The 16527-nt window shown below is 45.6% G+C and overlaps 1 protein-coding gene across 1 annotated transcript in view; it reads right to left on the bottom strand.

Annotated features, from left to right (window-relative positions):
* Nucleotides 1–5360: 5360 nt before the first annotated feature.
* Nucleotides 5361–16527, bottom strand: part of LOC135384704 (proline-rich P65 protein-like) — a 47085-nt gene continuing 35918 nt past the window's right edge. The window contains exons 5-6 of the mRNA XM_064613893.1: nt 5627–5668; nt 5361–5371 (exon numbers count right to left, since the gene is read on the bottom strand). Coding sequence (XP_064469963.1) covers nt 5361–5371; nt 5627–5668 — 53 coding nt within the window. The remainder of the gene's footprint in view (nt 5372–5626; nt 5669–16527) is intronic.

Here is a 16527-nt window from a genome sequence, read left to right as displayed (position 1 = left end):
TCTCGCTCTCTCCTTTTTTCTTTTTTTTTTTGGGGGGGGGAGGTGGGAGGAGGCTTATTAATGCCTGAAGACAATTTATGATACAGCTATAGGATGTCACGCTTCCTCACGAACGCAGGAGCTTCTCTAGCAAGGAAGACGCAATTGTAAAAGGCGGTCACTTGGCCCATTTGTATTATAACGCATTACTCTGCTCTCTTTTGATCACAATAATGCTCGTTGCCTTGTCAATGTCATCTGCATTTTTTAGATACTGTAGATTTGTCGTTCACCTCGAAACTCCAACAACAAAAAAGTAAGAGATCACGATTTTCTGTTGTTTGAGTTTGATTTGCGATTTTCTGGCGACTTTCTGTTGCTGTCATCTCTCAAAATGTATCTACCAAAATCCATCAAAATAAGCACAATTTCAGACAACGAAAAAAAAAAGGAAATATTGTTCAGCGTTCCTGTCTTTTATTTTCCATACTTAATACAGCTAACGCCGTAGTGGATCAAATCTATCCCTATTGCAGGCTAATGCCGCGTGTTTTTCGACAGCCGTACTCTTGGCTTTTCTTTTCGTCTGTGGAGAGGGTGCTAGCAGGTGTGCTGTCTTATCAGCGTTCTTCTGAAGATTTACAATCTTGATCCAGCCGTACATGCTCGCGCTTTCAGCAGTACTGCTTGGTACCAAGCAGCACAATGTACTGAAAGTCGAGTGCATTAGGGGTGGACGGGTAGGTGGAAGGCCTTGAACAGACTCGTGAAGCTAAGGAACATTGATAAGACACATACCGTCCACCCCTATTGCACTCGTCTTTCAGTACATTGTGCTGCTTGGGACGTACTGTGTTGTTCGCTATCGCGTCTTTTTTCATTCGTACATCTTTGTTTCTGTAGGTGTCAAGAAAAGTTTATTGACTGGTTGATAAGCAACTGCGTGCACCACGTAAAAGTCAGTAGTGTAGCACCGATTGCTAGTACGTATGAGTTGAATAAATACGAATAAAGCACGATGAACATTTGATTTACACATCAGAGTCTTCATGTTGGGAAAAACTTCGCATGGCTGCATATGCGATCACAATGTCCTCCTTTAAACGTTGAAGCCAAAATAAACGGGGGCACTTAAAACCACCTGACTCAAACTGTGACGCAACATTTGCGTCAGCTGGATTGGGTCGTCTGGATCTTTGGACGTCTTTCCCGATTTCCGTTCTTAGCTCACCTCGCGTCATAGAGTCCACATCTAACACGCGTGACAGGCGCTGTTCCAGTTCGAATTTTTTCGAGTTCGACACTTAAACGTGGCCTCTTTCCTCTTGTCTCTTGGATGCCACCTTCTTCCCAGTACGTGACGTCACGTTTCTGATATCTCCTAGCCTGTAGCGCTGATGAATTTTCTTCTATCCTTTAACATATATTTTAGCCCATCCCATGTTGCGTCCCATTTGTTTGTTCGCCGATGATGTAGGTTCTCTAAGGCACAGTTTTTCTTTTCTAGTCCTTGGTAGAAAACCATCCTAGTCAGCGCTGCTGCATGTGGCCCATCGCGGCGTGATGCGAAAAAAACATGTATATACGGGGTCATGCTCTCCTGTCCGTACCCCTTGCGTTTGGTTCCCAGATCTAGAAACATAGTTAAGACGTTTAACTCTCTAAGGACGTCTATCTCCTGACGCAGATCTTTCCCTGCAGTATCTTGCTCAAATTCTTTTACCACACCTCTGAAAAGATCCCATAACTGTGCTCGATCATCTCTGGTGTCCGAGAAGAGGACTAGGGTCACAAGGCGTGGTAGATTCTCAAGAAGTAAATCGACATTCTTTCCTGTTAATGATGTGAATTTAGCAACTTCCGTTTCTCTGTCAGTCAGCAGTATGGCGTTCGCACAAGATCCCTTTATAATGGGCACCAGTTTTCTCACGGATGTGTAATATATTCCTTGCATATTCTCATACAGATTATGGATTACTGTTCTAGCAATTATTCGTTCTACGGCGTACAGGCAGTCTGAAGACATATAGGAAAGCCCAAAAAATTGCGCAGATACGTGGAGGTAAATAAACAAGTACATGAAACATTTTGGTCAACTGAAGCAATGACAACACGTACGACGTGGAAATTGAAAAATGACTATGCAGCGCAACGGCCATGTCAGCCAGACGCGTGAGCCTTCCTCTTCATCTCCCCCTCTTCGTCCCTTCACCGAGCAAAGTGCCGCCAGTCACCCCCCCCCCCCCCCTAGCGGTCGCATAAACATTTCTTAAATCGTTTGGCATCGGTAATGGAATGCATATAAGCTCTTGGATTAACGATCCTCTTAGGAATTATTATGATAATCAATTTTGTGAAACAAACACCCACAAGTTATTATTCGGCGAGTGGAAAGCAGACGCAGATTGAGGTTATGGTAACATGAAAAACTCAGTGCGGCATCCCCCATTGTTCTCCATACAAACCCCGCTTCATTGTCCCTGATGTTTTGCTCATGAAGATACGAATAGTCGAGCGGCTTCTTTAAAACCTGCTCTTGGAAATGCCGGACGTATACACTGCTAATAAGTGCACCACCCGAAAGGAAAAGACACGTCCGTGAGAAAGCTGGTGGTCATTCTAAAGGGATCTGGTGCGAATGTCAGACTGCTCACTGAATGCAAAACGGAAGTTGCTAAATTCACATCATTAACAGGAAAGAATGTCGATTTACTACTTGAGAATCTACCACGCCTTGTGGTCCTCTCCTCGGACACCAGAGATGAACGAGCACAGTTGTTATGGGATCTTTTCAGAGGTGTGGTAAAAGAATTTGAGCAAGATACTGCAGGGAAAGATCTGCGTCAGGAGACATTAAACGTCCTAACTATGTTTCTGGATCTGGGAAACAAATGCAATGGGTATGGACAGGAGAGCCCGTGACCCCGTATATACATGTTTTTTCGCATCACGCCGCGATGTACCACATGCAGCAGCGCTGACTAGGATGGCTTTCTAGCCAAGGACTAGAAAAGAAAAATTGCGCCTCACAGAACCTACATCATCGGCGAACAAAACAAAAGGGACGCAGCATGGGATGGGCTAAAATATGTTAAAGGATAGAACAAAATTCATCTGCGCTACAGGCTAGGAGATATCAGAAACGTGACGTCACGTACTCCGAAGAAGGTGGCATCCAAGAGACAAGAGGAAAGAAGCCCGGTTTAAGTGTCGAACTCGAACTGGAACAGCGCGTGTCACGCATGTTAGATGTGGACTCTATGACGCGAGGTGAGCCAAGAACGGAAATCGGGAACGACGTCCAAAGATCCAGATGACGGCAAGCTGAAGTAAATGTTGCGTCACAGTTTGAGTAAGGTGGTTTGAAGTGCCCCCGTTTATTTTGGCTTCAAAGCTAAAGGAGGACATTATGATCGCATATGCAGCCATGCGAAGTTTTTCCCAACATGAAGACTCTGATGTGTAAATCAAATGTTCATCGTGCTTCATTCGTATTTCTTAGACTCATACGTACTAGCAATCGATGCTACACAACTGACTTTTACGTGGTGCACGCAGTTGCTTATCAACCAGTCAATAAACTTTTCTTCACACCTACAGAAACAAAGATGTACGAATGAAAAAAGACGCGATAGCGAACAACACAGTCCCAAGCAGTAGTGCTGAAAGCGCAAGCATGTACGGCTGGATCAAGATTGTAAATCTTCAGAAGAACGCTGATAAGACAGCACACCTGCTAGCACCCTCTCCACAGACGAAAAAAAAAAAAGCCAGGAGTACGGCTGTCGAGAAACACGCGGCATTAGGCTGCAATCGGGATAGATTTGATCCACTACGACGTTAGCTGTATCAGGTATCGAAAATAAAAGACAGGAACGCAGAAACGATATTTTCCTTTTTTTCGTTGTCTGAAATTGTGCTTATTTTGATGGATTTTGATAGATACATTTTGAGAGATGACAGCAACAGAAAGTCGCCAGAAAATCGCAAATCAAACTCAAACTCAAACAACAGAAAATCGTGATCTGTTAACTTTTTTTGTTGTAGTTTCGAGGTGTACGACAAATCTACAGTATCTAAAAAGTGCAGATGACATTGACAAGGCAACGAGCATTATTGTGATCAAAAGAGAGCAGAGTAATGCGTTATAATACAAATGGGCCAAGTGACCGCCTTTTAAACTTGCGTTTTCCTCGCTAGAGAGGCTCCTGCGTTCGCGAGGAAGCGTGACATCCTATAGCTGTATCATAAATTGTCTTCAGGTATTAATAAGCCTCCTCCACCCCTCCCCCCAACAAAAAAGAAAAAGATAAAAGGAGAGAGCGAGAAAGAAGAAACGAAAACTAAGCCTCTCAGATATCTTACCTAGCTGGTCGCATCAGTGTTCGATGGCTAACTAAAATGGTATAATTAATTAGCTTCACTAATTTTCAAAGATTGACCCAATGACAGCATCGAAGCCCTTGGAGTCATTGTACATTCTCTATGACCGACACGTTGGTGTCTATAATTATGAACCTATCCTCGATAAACTTGGTTTGACAACCTTAGCACATCGTAGAACCTCAGATATCACATTTTCCTGTGCAAAGTAGTACATGTTGTCTTAAGCTGTCGTTGGTCTATTTTCTGCCGTTCATTTTAGTTATTTCTTGTATTTGCATCCTTTTTTCATCATCTTCACATAACGTTCCACGTGCAGTGGTGTAGGGTACGCACCTCCGCGGTGAAACACCCCATCTCATCGTCATCATTTATTGTTGTTGTGCCGTTCACTCCTACCACACCTTTATGTTAGGTTTTGTTTGATTGCTCACAGTTTAGCAGATACCAACAGACTTCGTAAGAGCCATAATGTACACGCGTTTGCTCTTTATAACAACTTCAACGATGTTAGTTCTCCTAACAGCTGTCAAGTTTTTAGTTTTTTATATCCTATACCCTTACCACGTGACGTTACACACATATCTGGGCTCCCTGTGTTGTTATTTCTTGTTTGTCTTCTCTTCTAGTCTCTTCTGCGCTGAGCGATTTCCTAAACCTGTGGTAGCGCGTGGCCTTGAACGTAGGCTTCGCCGCAACGTGCTGGTGCGGCGATGGAAGGCTCCTTTACAGGTTCAAAATTTGGAGCCCGAATGGAACCTTGAAGATGCCACTATTCATGCCCCAAAAATTGCTCAAAAGTTTTGTCCTGGCAGAGGCAAGATGCCATTCGAGAACGAATGCAAAGCGCTGCCAGCAGAATATGTAGCACGCGCTTTTCGTTCCAGAATACACAGGCTCTATGGGAGTTGTTTTAGGTGAAGCCTGCTTTACGTTTTGTCCCTAATTCTTGGGCATGCGCGTTCTCCTTGTGCGTGAAAGTATGCAACAGGCTTTACTTACGAGCTCGCTGAAAGCATATTGCAGAATGTTAGACACGGCTTCAGTACGATGTGCATTCATTAAGCCATACGTGAAAACTTACTATGTTTCGTACTTTCTGGGGTGCGAAATACAAACAACAACAACAACTTTATTTGAATGTTGATGAGCGGCAAGTTTCATCGCCAGGGGCGATACTCAACCCAACTACAATCGTGAGTTTGTGCGAGCTCCGCTCCTTGCGAAACAAACAATAAGTAAATAACAGGGGAAAAGAGCTTACCAGTCACTTGTGGTTGCAATACTTGCGTTTGATTAGTAACACCTACAAAAGCATGCCATCAATGTAACATAGGAATTCACTGATAACAATATTGCGCGCCACGACGTGCAACCTGCAACATTCATTCTCTGATATAGGTAAATGTATATTATGCTCACTACCGTTGCTACGCACCCAAGCAGATTGTGACATACAGAAGCGGCCGAAGAAAACAGGCGCGTTTACATGAAGGCGACAAAGGTCGACCTAGCAAGATAGGTCGACCTCCATTCTTCATGTAAACCGGCCTACGTCGACTGAAAAGGTCGCTAGCAGGGAGTAGTTTAGTCGACAATGGTCGACTTCCCTTTGCCATGTAAACCGATTCAGTCGCCCTGGCGATCGGTGTCCGTTACGCCATCAGCGAGCCCTTCCCATATTGCCCACGAAATTCCGGATTCTCGGAGGAAAGCAAGCATGGCGACGGAAGCAAGTGTTGTTCCCGCTACCCCTTCTGACCCACCGCGACGCGTATGGACCGACGAAAGCATTAAATTAATGTTGCCATTATTAGGGAATTACACATCGCATCGCAGCGGGATTCGAAGCGGCAGCGGAACCAAGCTATGTTTCAGACTGTGGAACGAAAAATGGCAGAGGAAACTCCGCGAAAAGCCTGTAAAATGCGTTGTAAGACACTTCGTAAATAAGTATACTGCGAAAATAAAATATTTACTTCCGAGATAACATTTTAACGACGCGTGGCGGCGCAGCTGCTGGCGAGTAAGGTCGACTGAATTTCGGGAGCGCTAAGGTGCCTTATCTAGTTGCCATGCGAACCATGGACGGTCGACGCTCCCGATCAGTCGACTGGGGACTTCGACGTTCGCGCCCATGTAAATGCAGTTACTGTTCCGCTTCGCTTGTCACTGTCGTTTCACATAACTGTCGAGGCTAGGAACGCGTTGATTGGTGGTGGTGATGATGGAATTGTTTGCTGTAGTCGGTCACGCTTAGCCGGGCAACATCACGACTATCGCAGGAGGAAGGACCGTGCGTCCTGGGCCAATGCAAGTTAGATAACAGAAGGCCTGATCCTTCTATCCATAACGTCACTATAAGCGTCACGTTCGATGACATCAGAACCGCTGCCATCCGTTTTCAATTGGGCATTTTTTCTCTTCTTCGCTCTTTCGGTGTCGTCACATCTATCTATCGCCAAGAGCGACAGTGGGCAACACCTCTCATGTTTGGTTCACACTGTTGCATTTTCATGCGTTACGGATGCGGCGCGACACGGTTGTCATGACAACGAAGCACGACACTCCGAAAAGCACACGCACCGCAAGAGTTGAGCTCGACCGAAGTCCATGCGGTACGGGCTACCTGCGGAGATGCAGCTGACCAATGAGCGAACGCGCTCCGCGCAAGCGCATCACTGCTGTGCTGTCGCGTGCTTTTCCAACATGGCTGCCTCCGGTGAAAGCACGTTAGCAAAAGAAGAAGCTCTAATTTCAGAGATCGAGAAATACCCGTGGCTCTACGACCCACGCCGAGCCGAGTAGAGATTCATTCAGAGATTCAAAGTTTCGCCGACCACATCACGTTGCCCGTTCATGGCTGCCTGTGGAATGGAGACGTGGTGGAGTGGAGACGTGGTTGGTCAACCACAAGCGTTTGACGTATCAAGAACGCATATGTCTGAACAGCGTGTCGTACGACAGCCGCCTCCGCACTGGATCCGCACCGTAACCGCAACGGAGAGAAGTTGTAGTGTGAACCACGCATCAGTGGGGCCAGGTAGGCGACGTCAATTGAAAGAGTACGCAGGCCTTCGGTTATCTAGTTAGCAATGCCTGGGCCGACTCCACAAGGAACTGTGCATACATTTGTCTTGAAGCGTCTGATGAAAACCCAGGTACACAGCGAGAAGCACAGGAGGCGCCCGGATTCGAACCCGGGTCACCTCCCAGTCTCGGCGAGGTATGCCATCATTGTAACTACTAGCCCACGGGAGCTGGTGCGCTTATTGGTCAGCGCGGAGTACCGTGCATTCAACTGTCCAACAAGCGCGTTCCGCTTACTTATCTCGACGCGTCAAGTTATCTCGACAATCAGCCAGCACAGGCTCCCTAGTTGACAATGGACAGTTTTATTACATCGTACGCTATGAACTTTCTGTACGTAAAGGCAATATCGTACGATATACTAAAACTCAATATATCACCAGCAGCAGCACGAAAAGGGAAATTGAAGGGGCAAGCTCGTGTCCTTCTTCCGTTGCTGGCTGTATTAACTTGACGAAGAAGCGACACTTTGCGATAGTTTGCGCATCTCGAACCGAAAGGTGTCAGTTTTTTGCGTTGTTGTTTCTTTTTCTTTTCCTTTTTTGTTCCAGCTGTTAACGGTTTTTTAGTAAACGGGTTTGGGGGAGGTGTTCAAAATAATGATTCCGAAAAAAACAAGTCAATCGACCAATCGCCTTATTCATTTGAAGTAGCTGACATCACGTCGCTGGTCTTTCACAGGTTCCTTTACCCTATTGTTTTCTACCAACGTTCCACATTAGTGAGTTTTAGTATATCGTACGCTGGTCGCCTTCGCGTACGTGAGTGATAGCGTGGTGGATCCGTGCAATGCGCAAAGATCTCTATGTTCTACGCATGCGCAGAATTACCAAAGCTATTCCTTCCGTACACAAAGGTGACAGCGTACGATATATCAAACATGGTAACAAACATGGTTGAACGGAGGACTCACTATTATGACTCGCTATTGTCCTTGTAGTACAGAATGTATTTGGTAGGGGAATGGCGAAACCTGGCATAAGCTTTGTTTATGAAAAAAAAGAAAAGAACGCTACGTTTGTCCTGCGAATTTCGGGGTTGAAGGGCGAAACACCTTTTTCCGACAGACAATTGATCAAAACTGTCCACAGTCGTCACAAAAGAAAGTACGTGTACATCGCCAAATGTATGTACATTTGACCGCATAGTTTTCGAAAAATTTCATTTATAATTTTTTTAACGGACGAGGAGCAAACGGACAATACTAGTTAACCACAGTCCAAGCTTCTAAGAAGTACGAAGTAGAACGAACTTATAGAACGAAACATTACGGATTTAATAGGACACGTTAAGGGAAACACCCTCCATAATGCACAACGCACAACGTAAGATAGAAACGAGAACGTCGATGAACAACGTGGTTGTGAACCTGCCGTGCTGAGCGAGAGTTGTTACTGTGTGGCAGGTCCAGACAGCGCTCCACATGACGACCGGCCAAGAACGGAGGTATTTTTTTCTTTACGAAATACGAAACCTGTTATTGAACAAATATCTCGATATAAGATTTTTTTTTTGGGGGGGGGGGGCGAGGGGGAAGTAGGACTGCGAAGTCAAACCTGTATTTGAGCCCCCGCTTTCGAAAGCAACTTAGTAATCAGGTGATTAATAGCACAAATGGGGTACCCAATTTAGTTTTATTCCGTGCTGGCGGCGCGAAGCAGCTGTGGCTCTGAGCGGCGTACAGATGTGGACAGCTGGAAAGACGGCAGTACGAAGGAGTGGGAGACAGGGGGTTAGTGGCCATCCTGGGCCGACTTCAGGGGGAACTGTGCCGACATTCGTCTGGAAAGTCATCGGGAGACCCCGGGAAACCTCAGTCGGTGGCAGAATTCGAACCCACCAGCTCCCAGCCTTCAGCAGGACCTTGGCTATACTACTACCAACGAGCGGGACGCCTTAACCCGCTCGGCCATGCCGCTGGTGGGATACCCAATGGGTAAAGCAGATTTCATTATCATTGTGATTAAAGTTACCCATCGTGTATGTGCATACCTCAGACAACAAAATAATAACAGCGAAATATCACACGTCTTCAGACGATAGAAGGTTATGCCATTCAGGTGCAGGTAAGGCTCTAGTAAACGTTACAACCCACATAGAGATCTCGATGCACGAATTTCTACAGGAGCAGTGTTCCACGTTTGTGCAACACGGTATGTGATTGGTTGTAGCACACAGTTTGTCCTCACGATGGGAACATATGTTGCTCTTATCGTAGAGTAAACAGTTATGGATATTGTATACTATGCAAATAACAAACAACTTTATTGTGAGATGATGAATGGGGAGTTTCATCGCCAGGGGCGATACTCTACCCCATTGCTGATGGTGATGCTGAGAATGAAATGACGAGCCCCTTCACAATAAGGATCGAAGACCTATGGTATCCAAAAAGGTGAAGGGAGCCTTCAGGGCTGAGCGTTGGAGGGCTGGATGGGGCCAGGGATCAAGTAATTTTCTGAGAGAAAGGGGCCGAGAGGCCAACCTGCTAAGGGATCCGGAGACTACGGTTCGGGAAGGCTTAATAGTGTGGGCAATTGACAAGAATGTGCTCTAGATTTTCTACAGCACCACAGTGACAGCTTGTCTCAAGCGGTAACGCCACTGCGCTGTAAAAGCCACATCGAGACGCATTCGATGAACTAATGCTGCATCTTGACGAGAGGTATTGTCGAGGCATGCGGAAAGCGAGCGCTCGATCAACTCTTCTTAGCATAGCTGGGGGCATAGCCAGTGTCAGCAGTCCATTGGCGGGAATCCAGGAGAGCGACGATGCGTCACAGTACGGAATGACGATCTCCTCTCTGCAGCGCAATGCGCGTCCGTCTCCGAGACGTGAGAGCTGCTTCTGCAGGGCTGTTGGTCTGTTCATTCCCTTCGACACCGCAGTGGAATGGGACCCACTGGAGAACCAGCGTGTGCCCTGCTTCGTAGACAAGGTCGTAAGTCACATCCATCGCCAACGGCGCGGATGGGCCTCGGATGCCAGAATTTATATACACTACTACGCAGATCTTATATAGCCTGTTTAAGTGACCATATGAGGGCTATTCAATACAAGTATGAATAGCTTATTTTCGGAAAGTTTACAGATATCGAAAAATTGGGGGAAACAACTTGTATGCAAACGTGACGCTTTCAGAACATGGTAGTAAAAAAAAAATAATTTTAAAACATGTGTCTGTAGGAGATGACTGGCACGACTCTAGGATGTGTTCGCCCGAAAATTGCTACGTTTCGAAAGTTACGACAAAAGTTTCGTGTTTCGTGTTCTCACTACGGAGAGCTTGCCGATATGTCTCGCGTTTGACAAGACTCTTCGGGATAATTCCTCAGTCCGCGTGGCTTTTTTTTTATCCTTCATGTTGTAATCGCGCATTTCCCCTCACTTCGATGTCTCTGCAGCCCGCCATAGTGGCGGGCTAGAAGGACTAGTGTGCCGAGCGCCTAATCTAATGCATGGGGCGCGTGTGGTCACGGCGGTGGACAAGATGGCGGCGATTTGTACGTGGTTTTGCGCTGTGGCTCGCTGCGCGCCAAGTTGGACGGCACATTTCTGCGTGGCTCACAAACGCTCTTCTGATTCGAGCCGACCACATGCTCTTTCGGCAGCACAGATTCGCACCGCGCCGGCTGGAAAGTTTAACATTGTAGTTGTACAGCCCATCTGTGCCAAAAGACGCTCGCGCTCGCGCGAGATATTCTCTATAGTTGCTTATTTAGTTTTCAGGTACAATTATAGTTTGTCTGGGGCGTTCAACGATTGCCGCTGTGAGATGCAAACTTAATCCCAATTGTGTTGTGCTTTTCGTTCTTGCACGGCTATGCAATGTCTTATGGGAGCACATAAAGCTCGGATGTGGGACGACTTTGGGGCTTCCACACTCAAAGCCATGCCGAGAGTCACGCATGGCCATGTACATATGTGCCCATTTGATATAATGAGGGTGAACCTGGCCTTTCAAATCTTCAGCGGCCTTAAGGGCCTCACGCTGTACGGGCTTTGTATTGAGCTGCAGTACGGTGATGTCGCCCCAACGCAAGAGTTCACCCAGCTCATGTTCATTACCGCTATGACGGCTCGATATCCCCTCCAGGAACTCAGTTAACAGTTGCGTCGAGCAGGATACATTAGGTCGATTATACGTAAATTGTTCACGTCCATTGGATCACTATTACACTGCGCTCACCTTACTTGAGCCACAGGTCTCGACAGCTGGAACACCGCGCACGCAGTAGAGTAACCCGAATCCCTTAGATGCAGCACAGATGCCATCACTGGACCTTCATTTCTTTAAATATTTTAACCTCGATTCTTTAGATCTTCAAACATTGATCAATAGGCTAATAAGTATCGCTTCAATGTCTCTCACAGAAATGCAGACACTGCGTTTCTTATCGTATTTTAAACTTCCAACACTCCTCTGTTTGCTGTTTGATCTGCTACATAACGGGCCTTTGATAACACTTGGGTACCCTGCAAGCCGAGCTCACGACAGACGCGTCCTCGACGAGTAGGAAGCACATGCTGGACAGCGCGGCTTTTTGAGCCGTAGTACTGCTCGGGGGCTGCGTGCTTCCCTGGCGAGCACTAAAAGGACGGTCCGTGTCAGGAAACCCATCTATGAAACCGATAGATTTAGTAGCGCCTGTCAACAGATCCATAGTAGCGTCTGTTGAGTGTACCCAATATTGTACCACGATCACAAGGGATATGGTCAAGGTCTATTGCCTAACGCTGGTCCATTTTATCATAAAAGGCATCAACCGCAAAAAGCAAGAACGAGAGGGAGAGAGAAGATTCAATGGCAGTGGTGACTGGAGGCAACCTAAGTGTGTGATGTATCCCTACGACAGTGCTTGTGTGTGTATGTCTACTGCAGTGATGTAGTACTTAACGCGTTACCGTAATCAATACATTTTTCGGTTTCGAAGTGCGTGTCAAGATACTTTTTGAAATCGACACCGAAAATGTATTTCCGTTACAAATTTACGTGTCGTGTCGTTACTGATGCTTATATTTTTATAGTGCCACTATACCCTTTCTTTACCGGTGATATTCCTTACTTCTATTCATTGTAACTGGTCCGCCTATCGTAGAGAGGCAAAAACAGAGCGCCAGCTACTGCTAAAAGTCAACCAAAGTGATGATGCTGTATAATAAATGTAGGGTACAAGGGGAGACAATAAAGAAGCCGAGAAACGGGGCACGAGCCTCACTCTGTTCGTAACCAGGGAACAGTGGAGTTGCTGTATTCTTACAATAAATATTCAGTTTTTTTGTTGCAGAACAGCCTTTTCCAAATTCGCTGTTATTCAAACTGAATACCCAAGTAAGCAAGATTTTGATTATGCAGATTTCATAGAACTTCTTCGTATTTTCAGCAAAAGAATCGGGTATAAAGTATCGAGTTACATCTTTTGTTGTAACGGTAGCGGTACTCCGTTACATTAAAAAGGAAGTATCGATATCGGTATTTCGGTACTTTTTACCCAAGTAACGAGTGACGGTATCGCGGTACATTCGGTAATGGGTACACCACTGGTCTACTGTCATGTCGTGGCCAGTATCGTTGCCAAAAATTTGGGGTGCACTTACATTGAAACAGTATACTGTAGTTCATTGTGGTAGTGACAGTAGTACACAGGAAAAAAGTTAGGGGGTGCCGCGAAACATTTGGGGGGACGTGTTGGGGTCTGGATAAGCCACTGGTCGTAAGTCACGGGTGTGCGGGGTGTGCTGTCAGTTTCAACAACTTGTAGTTCAACTAATATTTAAATTATTCACCATGTAGTTACAAGTTAATTGGAACCGCTTCTCGGAAAGTACTTAGAGGCGCCATGTGAGACCATTTTTCGGTCTTCATAAGCCTTGTTTCACAAGCGTCGCTTAACACCTCAAAGGTTCGTCAACTTTGAATTACCACTCAACCATGTCTCGCAAATGCTGATTATAACGTTGAGGAGCTCATGTTACATCACCAACTAACGTGAGTAAAATATTTCACCTTTAAATTCAAGTTCCAGACAACTTTCATCACTGTTGAAAATTAACAGCTGGTGGTGAACGCTTACAGAAGCTAGCTATTGCAGTTTAACTATCAAAGTCTGAAGCAGCTTACTGCGTTTCACTGTGATTAAACGTGACACGTAGCGGTCAATAGCGCTCGTCGCCGCTCCAGTAAAGAAGCTCTCTACCAAGGTGCTTCTAGCACCTCTCCTGGACGTGCTAAAACAATATTCTGAAACAGTGCAATAACCCGTGTGTCTGCACACCTGCATATCTCTGTGCACGTTAGGCCAAGACATTCCTGGCACGCAATGCTGTTTGAAAATTCGCACCAATCGTGCCATTTTGTGACAACTCTACACGAACCATGTCCTTTTGGTACGCTTTGAGGTGTTGTATTGCATGGCATATATTGCGTTATTCATTAGTTCGGCAGTTCGTGTTCGTTTCGTTGCCCGCGAAGATGCTCAACCACAATTGTGTCTGAAAGGGGGCAATATACTGAACGATTTCTTGTTTGGAATGCACACCCTTGCATCAGCTGCAAATGTCAGACCGCCCATGATGGTGCACATGGATATTGACTCACTTCATTGATACGCAGCATCATTTCGTAAGTGTACAAAGCCGAGCGACAAAAGCGAAAGCTTCTATTTGTGCGCCTCAACAGTGGCGCAAATGATGTTCGCATGTTACCGTCTGCTTGTTTTCTGCATACTTTTTGATGGAAACACCATGTAAAGCTCACTCGTTTGCGAGTGCATTTGTTGCGGTTTGTGTTGACTCAGAGCACGTGCGTTACAACAGCTATCAGCAGCAGCACGCACACACTTCGGCTATATTTATATTCTGTTTAGGGCAGATTCCTTCTATTTTTCTCATCCGCTGTACTACGGAGCGCGCTCAGATGCTCTTCACATATCGTATCATGTGACGGTATTAAAAGGGAGTCGAGCCATTAAAGGGCCACTAAAATGCAAAAACAGGTTTACCTCAAATTACGTTACACGCTATGTTAATTTCGTACTTGTTACCAGAATTAAATTCTTTCCTTCCATTGCGGAGCTGCAATCGAAATTGTACCGGAGTCCGTCTTGCTTGGGCGCTAACCAGTGGGCGTCGTTTCAGTCCATACTGCTCGCGCACGCAATGGAGCAGTCCCGGTGAAAAACAGTGCGCGTTGTGAAACGGACTCGCGTCGCAGTCCGAAGGACGTGCAGATAAATGTTGTCAGTGGAACATTCGCGAGAACTGTTGTGAGCTACAAATCAGTGAATCGCTGTTGAAAAATAGAGCAGTGCGCATCATGCCGACCATATACGGAATACTACGATCGGACCCGTTCCAAGTCCACATGCCTACGATATGTATGCTCGCGCTTCTCCTTCTGTCTCGTTGGATGCCGCCAATTTTTGCCTCCAGGGGATACGATTCGTTGCCGCCAAACACTGCTCAGTGTGGCTGTTTTCATTGCGCTTTCTTCTAAACGGTATCACTGGTTGAACTTAAGTTGCTTGCATTACACCAACTGAAACACGGATTTTCATTTGAGAGGAAGTTGTTTTTTAGCGCCTGTTTAATGGGGCCTGCATATACCTGAGGCTCCACCCACTTTTTGATGTATCTAGCAGGGTTGCGGAATGGGACCACCCATCCCAGTCCAATTTCATTCCGAGGAATGGAGATTTGTGATAATTCCATTCCTTTCAATTCATCGGAATGAAAAGGTATGGCCAATTTCCACTCCTGCAATGGCTTGGCAACCCTATTCCATTCCTTTAATTCCATCAATAAAAGAAAAGGGACAGGTAACCGAGCTGGGTAGCCCAGCAGTGCTATAGAGGAGATTGACATTACCGATCACGGAAAAAGCGAAAAGACAAGAAATGAAATCAAATCAATTGCAATATAGCATATGTTGAAGGGCACTCCTTGACTTTCATCAATTAATTTTTTAATGAGGAAAGATACGAAGTTGTCCCTATGAGAACATCTGGTCGCTTCCGTCACCAGATACCGGAGCCGTTTTCAGAACAAAAATCCGTTCGATAGATGGTCCACAAAAAATTCGTGAAGGAACACAATTTTTTTCTTTATTTTGTTCAATGCGCATCTTAGGAGAGGCGTCTTTCCTTCACCCCCAATGTGACAGGGTGAAAGAGCACGCTATCGCCTCTTGCGTCCTGGAAAAAGATTGAAAGAAAACCGGAAATGCAACCCAAGATAAGGCCAGTTCCGATAGAGTCACACGATACATTTGTTTTAGTTTTGTTTCCGCAAGTTGAAGCTCATCTTCGGCGCATGAGGTGGCACTGTGGTCCTTCAGCCTCTCACATTGGGGTGAAGAAAAGACGCGTCTCCGAAGATGCGCAATGAGCAAAATAACGAAATGAAAAAATTGTGTTCCTTCGCGAATTTTTTGCGAACGTTCTATCCAACGGATTTTTGTTTTGAAAACGGCTCCGGTATCAGGTAACCGAATGGACCAGATGTTCTCATTGGGACAACTTCCTAGCTTTTATAATTAAAAAGTTAATTAAGACATTGCGTTAGGAGTTTGCTAATGGCCTCCTTAGGAGTGCCCTTCAGCACATGCTATATATTGCAATTGATTTCATATAGGAAAAAGTGATATATATATATATATATATATAAAATGAAGAAAAATAGCATACGCTCTTTGGCTGCACGTTGAACATATGTTTATAAGTCAAACGTCGCTCAAACGTCGCCCACCTACGCATTGCTGATGAAGGCACAATAAGGCCGAAACAGCTGTCCAATGCTGGTGTGGCGACGTTTGGGACTTATAAACATATATATATATATTTTTTTAAATATGTTTGTATTTAGCTGGGACACACTGCGTACTCAGAGTACGAAATGAAAGGAGTCTGAAAATGTTTGTCACGAAATCTCCGCTTCGCCATTTCAAGCACCACCGTCAATTTTGGGGAAATTTTGGTGACATAGCAGCCCCCGTGGAAAACAGCAACCAGTACAAATATATATTACAGGAAGGAAACTCCGAGACCCGCTGTCATGAATATGGTCCCACTTTATTC

The sequence above is a fragment of the Ornithodoros turicata genome, chromosome 2, assembly GCF_037126465.1.
Source record: "Ornithodoros turicata isolate Travis chromosome 2, ASM3712646v1, whole genome shotgun sequence".
NCBI lineage: Eukaryota > Metazoa > Arthropoda > Arachnida > Ixodida > Argasidae > Ornithodoros > Ornithodoros turicata.
The sequence above is the reverse complement of the archived record's forward strand: the minus strand, read 5'-3'. Positions and strand labels throughout refer to the sequence as shown.